Genomic DNA, 16,435 nt, shown 5'->3' with positions numbered 1-16,435 from the left:
TGCCTACATCAAAGAAACATTCTCTGAGCTAATGCTAGGATGACTGATGCCCCCATTGCCTGGTTTCATCTACTCCTTGTCTGTACTTCCAGTTACCAATTATGGGATTGATGTTTTTAAGGCGGAAGCCTGTTGCAATATGAATTCCACAAACGTGAGGCAGATCAATAGGTTTTATTTCTAACACTGTGAACTAGAAAAGTATTCTCATCTGAGATTCAGTCATAGATGGAAGAAGAAAAGCTGGGGTGATTCTGTTTCCTGCTTCCATGCCATGAGAGGAGAAACTTGAGAGAGTAAGACAAAAAAAGAGAAAAAGCAAATTCCTCCAACTTTTCTCGAAGTATAGTAAATGGATTACCACCATCCAAGTCTGAGAACCCAGGAGGAAAGGAAACATTTTAACAGCAGACTGGCCTAAAGTCTCAAAGCCATGTATGTAATGACTATCTCATAATAGTACTGTGAGGTATGATAGGACTCAGACAATGATTTGGCCACTAGAGGCTGTCAGAGTAAATTAGAATTCACCATTCCAGTCAAGGTGCGATGATGAGTCTAGGGATAAATAGTAAAGAATTAGTAAGAAAGATATCTAATTGTACACAGATATTCGTTCCTTAAAAGAGTTTATACAATAGAAATCAGCCAGCTCCCTTCATGAACTTTCTCCGTTCAGCAATTTTTATAAAAAATTTTTCTTAATTGCAAAGAAAGAAAATCTGTGAAATCTGGATCTTACTGAAGCACAGGCTTTGTAAATTCAGACCGTAAGTGAAGCAAAGCACTTGCCACCACCCGGGGGCAGCATACCATCAACTGTTGGAAGCGACCAAAGGGCAAAGAGCCAACAAAAGACTTAACATGCAAACGACAAAGACCACACCCAAAACATGTCATAGAATAGGTTTCTAACAATATGCATTCCTAAATATATTCAGATATACATACATGTATAGTTTATATATTTACATAGACAATATATAAGTAGAAATATATAATTATATATAAAATTATACTGTTATAAATTGTATTTTATACCTGTATAAAACATATAATTTATATATAATGAAATATATGACTATATAATTAGTATATATAATGTAATTTACACATACATAAAATATATGTAATTTATTTTTATAAAGTATATAATTGTATAGTATGTGTACGTATATACATATAACTGAGTATATGTATATATACATGTATATATGCATGTATATAGGTATAATATATATGGATATTATTGAAAATGGAAAAGCCAATATGTTACTTTTTATCTACTAAAATGGGAATTTTGAAAATAAACTGTACAATTTCTTCTTGTAAAGCTCAAGAAAAAATTTTCTCTACCATGTAGCTTAATTCAGAATATTATTAAAAGGCTTGATAAAGGTAAATCAGATTCATCACTATTGAGTTTTCCTTAAGTGGGCAACATACGACAGGTGATAGGAATATGCATATTTTCAAGTGTAGAAGTAATAATATCTGTCCTAAAACTAACCTAAGAATGAATTTGTGAAAAGGCAAATACTTTTTTACTCTGTCATGGAAATATTCTTATAATACACAAAGAAAACATAGCACTTATCAACTTTCCCTTTAAATAGGTGTGAAGCATTTTATTTTTCTTAAATATATGAAAATTTCCTGCTGTGACAAATTAATATTACAATCTTTCAACAGCAACAGTCTTTAAACCTATTAAGGTCCCAAAGAGAAGCCTTTTAAGCAATATTAACAAATGTATTTTCCTTTACATAAAGCAACTTCATCATATATATTCCCAAGTCCTCTGCAGATATTTTTGTTTCTTCATATATAAAAATAAACAATAATACTTATTTCTAACATGTTATAACTGTTAAAATAATATGAAGTGCCTTACAATGTGTCTAACTGAAGTATATGCTCAGAAATGTTAGTTCTTCCTCTTTTCTAAAACTACACTACAAATAGCAAACTAACTTTACATAAAATTATGTGAATAAAAAACATCTGTGTGGGGGGAATTCGTTGTTCCTTTTTACGCTCGGTGCAAAATAAAACAGTATTCCTTTCCTTATCTGCCAAACCGGCAAAGCTTCCTAGTTTTGATTTGTTGTTACTGGTGTTTTCTGGACAATACGTAATGATACCTAAAGCTGATGAGAATGGAGTCAAGCAGGTGCTCTTATACTCCCCCTGCACATGTATACACCTGAAGTAAACACAGGTTCTGAAAAAATATTCACAGCTTTAAAGACATACACACCTTCCCAGGAAGTCTGGGACTTCCCTGGTGGGTCAGTGGTAGAGTATGCCTTCCAATGCAGGGGACACATGCTCGATCCCTGGTCAGGGAATTAAGATCCCACATGCCGCTGCGCAACTAAACCCGCGTGTCACAACTACTGAGCTCATGCGCCTCAACTAGAGAGCCCACGTGCTGCAAACTACAGAGCCTACGCGCTCTGGAGCCCATACCACAAGTAGAAAAGGTCAAACCCACATGCCACAACTAGAGAGAAGCCCATGTGCTGCAACGAAGACCCAATGCAGCCAAATAAATAAATAAATAAATAAATAAATATTTTTAAAGACATACACACCACTTTAAAGTATCTATATGTTTTGACCCAATAAATCTACTTCTTGAGCTCTACCTTGAGAATATAATCAGCTCTATGATCAAACACTTAAGTGTAAGATGTTCATCTTAATTTTTAATAGTGAAAAACGGACACAATCTGAATATCCAACAACAGGAAAATCGTTAAATACATTTCAGCACATTCATGTGATGGAATATTATATGGCTCATTAAAATAATGTTTTAGGAAATTCCCTGGTGGTCCAGTGGTTAGGTCTCCGTGCTCTCACTGCAGGGGTTTGATCCCTAGTAGAGAACTAAGATCCCACATGCCGCATGGCACGGCCAAAAAAAAAAAAAAGCCATTTTATTTTTAAAAATAACATTTTAAAATCATCTTAAATGTCAATCCCATTCACCCAGTTGCTGAAGTTCGTCCTTGATTCACCTCTTTCATACTTCACATCTAAATCATTAGAAATTCTGTAAGTTTTATTTTCAAAACGCAAATAAATCCAGAATCTCACCACTCTTTACTCCTACCAACCCATTCTAAACCACCATCATCTCTGGTCTAGATTATACTGTTAGTCTCTAACTGGTCTCTCTGTTTCCACTTTTGCCTGACTACAATCTATATTCCAATACCTGCTTGTATGATGTAAGTGTAAACACTGTCACTCTGCCCCCAGAAACAAAATATAAAACTGTATGTATAGCACACTTCCAGTTTTATTTGCCAAAACATTCTTAATGGTTATATATGGTTGATGACGGGATTACATACAAATTATCTCTGTTTCTTCTGTGTTTTTAAAGTTTTTCTTTCTGAGAACATGTTTAATCAGAAAAAGTAAACTAAGATAACGTTTATAAAAAAATTTTATACAAAGTTGAACTGCATGATTCAAAATACTTTAAGTAATATTTAAAATATAATCTAAGCAAAAGTTAGCACTCGATTAAGAAACATAACCCTAATCTCAAATTATAATTCACTGAGGACAAATTTAAACATGGAAAAAAGTACATTAAAATTAAATATGAGTACTTGTACTTTGAAAAAAGGAAAATGTCATAATAAATTTAAAAGATGTATTTTTTACATATTTTTCTGTTGTGTTCAGTCTTACAAAAATGGAAAAACCTTTTTTTGTAAATCTTCTAGCTTCTAGCTTGAATCTTCTCTGTTAAATTATTATTTTTTAAAAAATTATCTGAGAGCTGTTGTTTTCTTAGTTCTTTGTTCTCTGACCTTGAAATATAATTGACTACCCTATAGGTCTCAATGGTGTAAGTCATTAGGACGATAAAAAAAATATGGGATTAAAGTAAAAAATAAGACTTTTAAATTAAGTAATGATGTTAATAATCCTACTTTATGAAAATGGGTAATATGATAGATGTTAATTATTATTATAATCAGGATTCATCAACTAAATAATGTTTAAATTTTTAAAAGTAAATGAACTTGAGGGCTCTTTTGTTTAAAAGATTACTAGAGAAAATATGGTTATTTATTCAAAATATGACTTCATTGCAACATTCACATTCTATAACCTCAGAGTATGGCAAATAATGTTATTAATAATATAGGACCTCCCTGGTGGTGCAGTGGTTAAGAATTCTCCTGCCAATGCAGGGCACATGGGTTCGAGCCCTGGTCCGGGAAAATCCCACATGCCGCGGAGCAACTAAGCCCACGAGCCACAACTACTGAGCCCACACTCCTAGAGCCCATGCTCCACAACAAAAGAGGCCACTGCAATGAGAAGCCTGCGCACTGCAATGAAGAGTAGCCACCACTCACCGCAACTAGAGAAAGCCCATGTGCAGCAACGAAGACCCAACGCAGCCAAAAATAAATAAATAAGTTAATTAATTTTTTAAAAACTGCTGTACACTCATACCCCTGAAAAATTAAGGCTTCTCAATAAACTGGTTATACATGCATTAAAAATAAAAAAACAATAATAATACAAAGGTTAGGATACTCAAATAAAAAGAAGGTAAATATTCACAAAATGTGGACTTTGCCACAATTACTCCAACTCCAAAATATCTCTGCAAATTATTCCATGTGAAATCTGAAAAACATACCTCTTTTTCTTCTTTCTTATCCATAGTGTAAGCATAATTAAGTTTTGAGAATGGAAAATAATAAAGTACAGCGTTCATTTTCTATTAAAATAGAGACATGAGCAAGAAAAAGCCAAAGCGGCTGCAAGAAGGTGAGGGATGACATGGAGCGAGGAAGAGGCACAAGCCCTAAGACCCTGTGAGGCGGATACAGCTCTGGGAGAGGAAAAACAGGATAGCAGAAGTTAGCAGAGGACAGAAAATGACGATCAACAAGAACTTATGATCAAGGACTTGGGTCAGAGTTAGACAAAGGAACTAGTATTTGGGAGACTTGCTGTGAATAAATCTTTATTTTTCTCCCGTAAGTCATTCTCTCTCAACCAATGTCTAGCATTTTGCATGGACAAAATTACAAGATTGTGACAGTTCCAGAGAGCTTAAGATTTTGTAAAAGAGTTTCAGAGGTTCTCATCCATTGTCATTTCAATTCTATCACCAATCATTAGGATGTAGGAAATTTTTTTCAATTAAATTCAACATATTCTCCACAAAGCTAAGTATTGTGCTTTCCACAATAAAGGCTCAAATATATGTATCAATTAATTAGATTATCAGAACTTATTTTTTAAGAAATATAAATCAGGAGGTGAATTTTTAAATGCTACAGGAAGATTATTTGCTTTATTAAATAATCCTATAAATATAAAAATATGTTAAATTTTTCTATAAATAATAAACACATCTAGTGTGTTTCCAATGTAATTGAAAGTTATAAGAATTTAATAGATAGCTAACTTTTCCCAAGAAAAATTAAGGAACAACGATAGCTATAGCTTTGTTCTAATCCTAAGTGAATCAGTCATTTTTTTAAATTTATTTATTTATTTATTTATTTATTTTTAGCCGTGTTGGATTTTTGTTTCTGTGTGAGGGCTTTCTCTAGTTGCAGCGAGCGGGGGCCACTGTTCATCGCGGTGCGCGGGCCTCTCACTATCACGGCCTCTCTTGTTGCGGAGCACAGGCTCCAGACGCGCAGGCTCAGTAGTTGTGGCTCACAGGCCCAGTTGCTCTGCGGCATGTGGGATCTTCCCAGACCAGGGCTCGAACCCGTATCCCCTGCATTGGCAGGCAGATTCTCAACCACTGCGCCACCAGGGAAGTCATTTTCAATGTCAAACTTACTAGAGAGAGAGCAAAATTTAAAAATCTCTTTTCATATAAGCAATGTCGTCTCAGAAAAGTAATTATGTCATTCTGTTTCTGTATCCTTCCCCTTGCTTGCTATCAGTTCATAAATTACTATCATTTCCTAAATTTTTATTTATAGGAGTCTAATTACCCCATCAGCATATTATCTATGAGCCTATGGTCTATTTTGCTTTTAACATATTATGCAAACATCAACTATACACTCAGTCAAAGAAATGCATCATCAAATTACAATTTGTAGGCCAACTAGGAGAAACCAATTCACTACGGGGCCATGGAATGGATTTTCAGAAGATGAGTCTAGTCCCAGGTTGGTACCAGCTACATGTATCAAAATTATTTGGGGAGGGGTTTCCCTGGTGGCGCAGTGGTTGAGAGTCCGCCTGTCAATGCAGGGGACACAGGTTCGTGTCCCAGTCCAGGAAGATCCCACATGCCGCGGCGCGGCTGTGCCCGTGAGCCATGGCCGCTGAGCCTGCACGTCCGGAGCCTGTGCTCCGCAACGGGAGAGGCCACAACACTGAGAGGCTCGTGTACCACAAAAAAAAAAAAAAAAAATTATTTGGGGAGATAAATGGGCTATTTCAGATGTTTTGTTTTTCAATATTTCTGTTACTAATAGAATTGGTTAACACTAGGAAAATTATCCCTTTCCTAAGGAATACCTCAAGTGCCAAAAGGAATACCACAAATGTCAATACCATGGCATTCCCAAGGCCTTCCATTCATTGAAACTGCAAATCACATGTCCCTCCTCTAAAATTTAATTATCCTGACCAATTATTCCACTGTATACGCAAGTGCAAACAGTAACTCTATTCTTTGACTAAATTCAATAAAAAGTTATTGAGCTTCGGGTATGCACCAGAACTAGATCTACCTTGGCCCTGTCAGAAATTCAGTCTCCTTACTCAAACCTATAATACCTTAAAAAATGACAAATCTAATGCCCATCAGTAGACAAATAACTAAATAAATGATGAATTATTTACAGTATGGAATTCTGAGCATCAATTAAAATGATAAATGAATAGACCGTTTAAGGCTTACTGTTTAAGACTTAAACAGTATAAGGTTATTTTAGTCCAGATTTGTGATTTCTTGACAACATAAAAGTTGGTAGGCTTTTAATTTGTTTGATTCCAGTCAGTGCCATGTGCCAATAAATACAAGATTCTTTCTTGGACATTATCCTCACTACTGGTTTTCCTGTTTCCACATAGCCATTTGTGCACACAGGTATAGTGTGTATACTTGAACTTAATGGTTGTTATCTTGAGGCCATCTAAGATAGCAGGTTAGAATAAGAAAGCCATACCCCTAATTTGTTCTTTGCCATGGGACTTAGTCATAATCAGCTCCTTCTAGGCCCCAGATTTCTAGACTCACTCTCTCTTCCCTTTTATTTATGCTCATAAGACAACTAATTCTTTCCTGAGTTTCTTTCTTTTGTAATAGCTTGTTCAAAGCAGAATGTCAAAGCCAACACATACCATTACTTCTTTCGAACCACATCCCCTACAACTATAGGGGAAGTTTTCTTCCTAAATTATCACAAGTACAGTTTTATCAAATGTTGCCACAGCTTAATATGAATTTCTACCTTTACACCTCTGATATCAATTTCCTCACAAACCACCTCATCTCTATGCCAGTGCCTCATACTTTTAGGTATTGTCACAGCAGCAACCCATTTTAAGGTACACATTTCTGTATTAGCTCCTGCAAGTATTTTATCCACAGGTTCACTCTCTCTTTAAAGTAACACTTTATTTCAGTTTTTCACCTACTCCATTAATATAGAGTGTCTACCATTAAATAGAAGCTGAGTTCTATTAAACATAAAAATATGAAAGGCAGGATCCCAGATAAAATGCTTAGTTTAAGTAGTTACTAAATTTAAACACAAGCTTACTTTAAGTCAAGAAAAAAATACATTAGATGCATAGCTTTTGTTGTTTTACAAACTACCCACATTAAATAAAGAAATGTTGCCTAACAAAACTGCCTCAGAAGTATAGTAGCACTAAAGGTACTATCGACCAGGTCAACAATATAAAATATCTCAGGAACAGATTAGGGAAATGGGGAAAAAATAAAAATAAACAAATCTTTAACTTGTTCTACTTTTTTCCATACGACGTTTCCATATTCATTTGTCTATAGTCCCAACAATAGAGAGATGTGCTATATCTAACTAATTATAGTTCCTGCCTTCAAAGTACGTCCCCTTCACTGACTTAAGAGTTCTTAGAGAACTTTATAACTATTTATTAAACTAGTTCTATTCATTCAAGATCAGCAATAGGAAGAGCTTGTCTCTCCTAAGCCCTTTGGCTCTAAAAGGTTTCTGCCTAATGGAAAGAATATTACAGTTAAGTTTCGATTTCCATGCCTAAAGGGTCTGCTAAAGGCCTAGATGCACCTGTCCTCTACACCAGCTCTGTCCAATAGAACTTTCTGTTATGACAGGTATTTTCTATATCTGTGCTGTGAATACGGCAGTCACTAGCCACATGAGGCTACTGCACACTTGAAATGTAGATAGTGTGACTGAGGAACTGAATTTTTAATTTTAATTAATTTAATTAGCCACGTGTGGCTACCATGTTAGTGTAGCTCCAGACGCTAGACTCAGTTACATCTATTGGAAATACTACTCACTAAAAATACGCTTATGCTGATTCTCAGCTACATGTAACAGGTTCATAGCTTTTGTCTCACTCCAATACCTACTCCATCAATCTGGGTAACCTGAAAGATAATATGGGCAACACATCTAAAAATATGACCTCTCCATTTCCTTGGCCTCTTCATGGCCTCTACTTAACCCCATTCCATACTCAAACTCTGAACTTTATTATCCCATAACTTGTTCTGCCTCCAAAAGCACTGATTCAGGTAGCCTGCTCTCTGATATCAAACAAATACCCTTTCATATTTACTGTTTAACCATAATGATCAGTCTCAAAGGGGCCCTCCAATTATATTTCTACTGGCACATTGGTCATATTTCTATGGTTGACTTGGTCTCCCTACCCTCTACAATGACTATTTCAAATCTACTCTACTCTCCAACTGCCTTCCTCCTCCAAATTCCCTCCATATTCAAAGCGTATGAGTTTGCCTCCTTCACAAAGAAAGAAGCATCAGTGAGAAAGTTTACTAATAACTGCCCTCATCTAACCATCCCTTTTTCTACATATATAATAAGGAGGTGTCCCTTCTATCTAAAGCCAGCCCTCCACTTGTACTCTGGCTCTTATCTTTCCCAGGTCTTCTCAAGAACTTTACACCAGTGGTTCTCAGAGCATGGTTACCCATAAGGTAAAGTACTGAATACTTCCCAGAAATAAAGACATATACTACACAAAATGTTAAAGGAAGTTCTTGAAGCAGAAGGAAAATGATACTAGATGAAAATATAAGTCATAAAAAGTAAATATGGTTCAAATATGGTAAATATGTGGGCATTGATGAAAGACAATTGTTTGCTTATTTTAATTTCTTTAAAAATCTACTATTTAGGGACTTCCCTGGTGGCGCAGTGGTTAAGAATCCACCTGCTGATGCAGTGGACATGGAGTTGAGCCCTGGTCCAGGAAGATCTCACATGCCGCATAGCAACTAAGCCCGTGCGCCACAACTTCTGAGCCCGTTCTCTAGAGCCCGCGAGCCACAACTACTGAGCCTGTGAGCCACAACTACTGAGCCCGTGTGCCACAACTACTGAAGCTCACATGCCTAGAGCCTGTGCTCCACAACAAGGGAAGTCACCACAATGAGAAGCCCACACACCACAACGAAGAGTAGCCCCCGCTCGCCACAACTAGAGAAAGCCTGTGTGCAGCAACAAAGACCCAAAGCAGCCATAAATAAATAAATAAATAAATTTATTTTAATCTACTATTTAAAGCAAAAATAATAATATGAATTGAGAGATTTATAACATATGTAAAAGTAAAATCTATGACAACAACAATGAAGAGAAAAGGAGAGGAGAAATAAAAGTATAATGCTATAAGATTCTTATGTCATACATAAAGTGGTATAATATCATTTGAAGACAGATTGTGCTAGGTGAAGGAAGCATATTATAAACACTAGAGCAACACCTAAAAAATAAAACGAAGAGGAATACCTCATTAGCCAATAGCAGAGGTTTTTTTTTTTAAGTTCTGAAAAATACTCAATACCTCTAAAGGGCTAGGTAGTAAATATTTTAGGCATTGCAGGCCATATGGTCTCTGTTTCAACTCAAAGACTGTAAGACAAAAGCAGCTATAGACAATATGTAAATAAATGGGCATGGCAGCATTCCAGTAAAACTTTATATACAGATGGTGGGCTAGATTTGACCTTGGGTGATACTTTGCTGATCTCTGACCTAATAAATTTACCCCTTAATAGCTAGAAAAAGAAGAGATAACCTAACCCAAAGTATACATAAGAATGGAAATAATAAAAATAAGAACAGAAACAAGTATCATAGAAAACAAACAGTAGTGTAAGTTAACAAAGCCAAAATGTGTTCTTTGAAATGAACAACAAAACTGATAAACCTCTAACTAGAGAAAAAAAAGAGAGAAAGAAAGATCACAAATTACCGGTTTAGAAATAAATGAGGGATTAACACAACAGATCCTACAAACATTAAAAGGATAATAATGAGGGAATTCACTGGCGGTCCAGTGGTTAGGACTGTGTGCTTTCACTGCTGAGGGTGCAGGTTCAATCCCTGGTTGGGGAATTAAGATCCCACAAGCCATGCAGCATGGCCAAAAAGAAAAAAAAAGAAAAAAAAGGGTAAGAATGAAGTATTATAAGCAACTTTATACCAATAAATTTGATGTCTTACACAAAACTGACAAGCTTCTTCTAAAATTTGTATGGAAATTCAATGGACTTAAACTGCCAAAACAATTTTTGGAAAAAAAAAAGTGCAAAACTTACAGCACCTCAACGATATGAACTATAAGACTTCCTATGAAGGCACAGTAAATTAAACAATATAGAATTTGCATAAAGACAGACATACAGATGCCTGAAACAGAAATAAAGTCCAAAAGTAAATAAGTAAACACACACAGTGATTTTCAATATAGGGGCCAAGGTAACTGTAGAGAGAAAGGATCATCTTTTCAACAAGTAGCACTGGAACAACTCAACATCTATTCAACCCTTACATCAAACCATATATAAAAATTAACTCAAAATGAATCACAGACCTTAAAAAATAAATCTGCTAAAGGAAAACACAGGCAAAAATCTTTCTGCATCAGAGTAGGCAAACATTTCTTATGTAAAAGATAAAAATGAACCGTAACATTTAAAACTCTTCAAAATTTAAAACTTCTACTTGAAAGATACTGTTAAGAAAATGAAAAGGCAAATCATAGAATGGAAGATAATATTCTCAATACACACCTGACAGAAGACTTGTACACAGAAAATAGAAAGAATTCTTGCAACGGAATAAGAAAACAAACAACCCAAAGTTTAAAATATCAAATGACTGGAACATATATTTCACAAGGAAGACATATGAATGACTAATAAGTATACTAAAAGATGCTTAACATCATTAGTCGTCAGTGAAATGCAAAATAAAACCAAAAAAGATACCACTACTCACCCACTAGAACAAATAAACTTAAAAAGACTGACAGTGCCAAGTACTCGCCAGGATACGAAGCCGATGGAACTCATATTCCACTGCTATTGGAAATGCAAAATCGTGCAGCCCTTTTGGAAAAAGACTTTGGCAATTTCTTAAAATTTTAAACGTACTCTTACCATACAACCCAGAACTTCCACTCCTAGGTATTACCCAAGAGTAGTCAAAACATGTGTCCACATAGGGATTTGTACAAGAATGTTCTTAGCAGCTTTGTTCATAATAGCCCTAAATGAAAACAATCTAAATGTCTATCAACAGGTGAATGGATAAACAAATTGGTGTATATCCACGTAATGGAATACTATTCAACGATATAAAGAAACAACATAGATGAATCTCAAAAATGCTACCCCAAATGAAAGAAGTCAGATACCAATAGTACATATTGTCTGATTCCATTTATGTGAAACCCTAGTAAAAGCAAATCTAATCTAAAGTGATACTGAATAAGTGGCTGCCAGGATAGAGCAGGGAGAGTGTAAAAAAAAAAAAAAGGGGGAATTGAGTGGAAAGGAGTACAAGGAAAATTTGGGGGATAAAAAAAAATGTCCTATATCTTGACTCTGGTGGTACTTAGACATATGTATACCTTTGTCAAAATGCACTGAGCCATGTATTAATATATTTTTTCCTCAGCTAACTTGCAATTCGCTAGTATTTTTTCACTAATGTCTACCCAACGTTCAAATCGTTCACTGAGTTTTTAATTTCAATGATTATATTTTCACTTCTTGTCTTATATCTACCCATACTTTATTAGAACATTTAAAAAACACTTCAAGTATCTTTTAAAGCACCTGCCAGTACTTTAAGTATTCCTACCATCTCAGATGTAAATGTTCTCAATTGATGTGCAACTCATTTCTTTACATGTTTTGTAATATTGAATTTTGCATAAAAGTCTTTTGTGTGTTCTGTGAGCTACAGAAACATTGCTCACTGAATATTTTCAAGTTTACCTCTAAAAGGTCACGCTGGTTCTACAAGGATTGGACCATTCTGAAGATAATTTCTCAGCTAAATCCTTGGACATAAAAGTAGCATAAACTAAGAACCTACATCCACGTGTAGCACAGCCTGGGGTTCCAATTTCTTTGTGACTTTTTCCTACTCCGTATCCAGAGTAAATATCAAATCCCCTGTAGCTGGTAGGTAGGGGCTTTCTAGGCCACATTTTCATAGTAGGGCAGCCCTTCCAGGCCCTAAGGTTCACACAGGCAGCTCTTTTCTAGTCCATAGGGCTTGAAGCCTAGATTTCCCTAATGTTATGATTATCAACTTCAGCCTCCAAATAGATTTGCACAGCCCAATGAGCCATTTAGACTTTACCTCCTCTCACCATTTGCTTTTAGATATCCTTTTTATTTCTAGTACATGAGCATTTTTCTCACTTTGTTTTAAGCTTGGCTATATACCCCACAATTCATTTGTTATATTTTATCCAGTTTCCACTCCACATGTTTGGAGTGAGAAGTCCTTTCATGATAGCAAAACCTTGATACCAAAAAGTGACAAGGACAGTATGAGAGAGATAAATTACAAGATGATTATGATTAGGAACATAGATTTAAAAGCCATAGGTGAAAAATTTAAAAACTGAGCACAGCAAAGTATTAAAAAAATGTCACCACAACCAAGTAGGATTTATTTCAGGAATGCAACACTGGCTTAACATTAGAATACTTAATAATGTAATAATTCAAGGGTCAGCAAACTTTAGAAAGGAAATATTTTAGCCTTTGTATGTCACATGCAGTCTGTCACTTATTCTTCTTTGGTTTTGTTTGATTTTTCATTGTTTATGATCCTTTAAACACGTAAAAACAATTATCAGCTCACAAGCCATATAAACACAGGCTATGGGCCATAGTTTGCCAATTCCTGATATATTTCAACTTGCTAACAGAATAAGAGAGAAAAATCATATGATTATCTCAGTAGATGCATAAAAATGTATTGATAATATCCAACATCCATTTATGATTTTTTAAATTGTGCATAATCTAGGAAGATAACTCCCTTAAGCCGATAAGGATTATCAACTTATAGCAATTTATAGCAACCTATACCAAACTTCCTTCTTAATGGAGAAATGTTAGAAAAATTCTTGTTAAGATTGAGAACAAGATAAGGATGGCTGTTGTCTCTACTTCTCTTCAGCATTGTATCCTAGCCATTACAATAAGGAAGGCAAAGTAAATTAAAGGATTAAGATTTGGAAAGGAGAAACAAAACTGGTACTATAGAAGAAATAATATGATGGTCTACATAGAAAACCCTAGAAAGTACAGATAAAGTATTATTAGAATTTACAAAGAAGTTTAGCAATGTGGCTAAGTATAAGATTAATGTATCTCTTTATTCACAGGCCGGTTACTTGGTTGAGTTTAGCTTGCAGAAGCTCTTGAAGAAACGTAATTAGGCAAGCTTCCTTCCAGAGAAAATTTCATCTTAGTTTCTACTTAGACACTACTGACCTGAGACCAAAACCCCAAAATGTAAACAGTGGTGTTGTTAGATAAGTTATGAATAACTTGTTTTCTCTTTTGTATTTTCCATATATTCTATTCCTGATCTTATTTTATTTTTATACAGAAGCAGCAGCAATACAGTTTATTTTTTAAAAGAAGTTATACACAGGACACACAAAAAAACTATTTAAGTATTATTGAAAAGCACAAAAGAATATTCATCAAGCATATACTTACTTTTCAAACAGTATCTTAATTAATTCTCATAAAAATTCTGTAGCTTTAAGTATTATGATGCCTAATTTTGCAGAAGAGGAAACTGAGGCTCAGAAAGGTTATTTGCCCAAGTGACAGTACTGGGATTTGAATTTGAAAATACCTGTTCCAAGGCCAGTGCTTTTTCCACTGAACCACGCTGCCACCCACAAGAGAGCGTTTTCACATTACCTGCTAGTTCTAACTAAGAGATAGTAATTAAACAATTACCTGCTAGTTCTAACTAAGAGATAGTAATTAAACAATTCTCCACTCCCGACAACAATATTTAAGCTACTGACATTTTAAAGAAATTAATATGAACAGCTTTTTTATCTGCTGATAGATACTATACCTAAACTCAACTACAAGCTATTTCAAAAAGAAAAGACTCTAATATGAGTTAAATGCTTTTTCAAAGCATGGCTAATTACTTTATCTATTAATGGGACATGAAGCATAAAAATGTTGTCTAGTGACCAATATAATTATAAAAATGATCAACCTGACTAGCAATCAAATAAATAAAATTCAAGTAACAATGATATATTGATCAAATTGGCCAAAAAAAATTTTAATAGTAATAGCCAGCTTGGGTAAAAAGTGAAATTCTCATGCATTTTAGGAGAGAGTGTAAAAATCTGCTGTAGGCCAGTTGATAATATTTACACTTTAAAACGTATGTGGCTATAGAGCTAGTAATTCTTTACCTAGGAATTAATCCTGAGGAACTAATTGCAATATGTGTATAAAGATTTAGCTACAGGGCTGCTTATCTTAGAATTACTTATAATAGCAAAAAAGAAAGAAATAATAAAGAAAAGGAAACAAATAAATCTAAATCTACCTAATTAACCTAAGAACTTCGGTTAATGATTTTTAATACATTTTTTAAAAAACTAAATCCTGGTTTCAACATTTACAGGCGAGGAGACCCTGAGCAAGTCCACTGAACTCTCTCAATTTCATCGAAAGGAGTGAGAACAATAATAGTACCAATTTCATAGCGGTAGTTTAAGAATGAAACAAAACAATTCACGTAGAGACCGCAGCACAGAGCTTGGCCTATGTATGCTGTCCATCAGTAATATAGTTAATGTCGTGATTAGGAAGGCAGATATAAAATCTGATTCCCTAGATTTGTAACTTACTAATGGTTGTGCAAGTTATGTGCCTCTCTGTATCTCAGTTTTCTCTTCTATGAAATGAGAATAATCCCATAGAGTTTGTGTGAGGATTATATGAGATAAGTATTTAGAAAGTATTTAACACAGTGCTTGGCAAACAGTAAACTCTCGACAAATTTTGACTTTTATTTTAAGCATTTGTATTAGTATTGAATAAATATATATTATTTTTATAATAAATTATATACCAACTCGGAGTTGTTTACTGTATTAGGTATGTCCCCTGCATTGGCAGGTTGATTCTTAACCACTGCGCCACCAGGGAAGTACCATCCTTATAAGTTCTTACAGAATAAAATTTCATATCTTGGGATTTCTTCCCTGTTCAAGAGATGTACATGATTCCCTCAAAGACCCAAACCTGGAAGAAATAAACCCTTATGCAAGGGATGTTTTCCTACCTTAACAGCTTCTCCAAGAGTTTGGTTTTTGTCAGCTTCCTCACTGGAATGTAATTCAAGCCTATAATTCAACTCCTGTAGTTGCTGTGCCTGCTCATTCAATAGCATTTGAGCCTGCTGTTCCCGTAGTAATGCATTATTCAGTTCTTCACATGCACTTGCAAACTTCTCATGGGTGATCAATTTCTGAACAAAGAAAAAAATTTTAATTATAAGCTAACTGTATTGTTGTATCATTTAATCTTCAGAACTCTATTTGCTAAGATAAAGAGAATACAAACATTTCTAAATAACTGATAGATGACAAAAGTACAATTCATTTTTCTTAATTTCCTAAGTCAAGATAAAAAACATCACTCTGATTTTTTTTTTTTTTTTTGGCCGTGCCATGCAACATGCAGTTCCCCAACCAAGGATCGAACCCATGCCCCCTGTAGTAGAAGCATGGAGACTTAGCCACTGGACCACCAGGGAAGTCCCACATCACTCTGATTTTTAAAGCACAACAGCTATACTCCCAAAGTTATAATTTTTAGTCAAATAAAATCTCAGGAAATATTCATGTTCTAAGT

The 16,435-nt window shown here is 34.8% G+C and overlaps 1 protein-coding gene across 9 annotated transcripts in view; it reads right to left on the bottom strand.

Moving 5' to 3' along the window:
* The window catches only part of CCDC171 (coiled-coil domain containing 171), a 362,751-nt gene that overhangs the window by 138,256 nt on the left and 208,060 nt on the right, over positions 1 to 16,435 (bottom strand). For all 9 annotated transcript variants that reach the window (XM_060300955.1, XM_030840654.2, XM_060300958.1 and 6 more), the window contains one exon: positions 15,864 to 16,049. In XM_060300955.1, coding sequence (XP_060156938.1) covers positions 15,864 to 16,049 — 186 coding nt within the window. The remainder of the gene's footprint in view (positions 1 to 15,863; positions 16,050 to 16,435) is intronic.

Source organism: Globicephala melas, chromosome 6 (genome assembly GCF_963455315.2).
Source record: "Globicephala melas chromosome 6, mGloMel1.2, whole genome shotgun sequence".
NCBI lineage: Eukaryota > Metazoa > Chordata > Mammalia > Artiodactyla > Delphinidae > Globicephala > Globicephala melas.
Note: the sequence above shows the minus strand (reverse complement) of the source record. Positions and strands in the feature narration are given on the sequence as shown.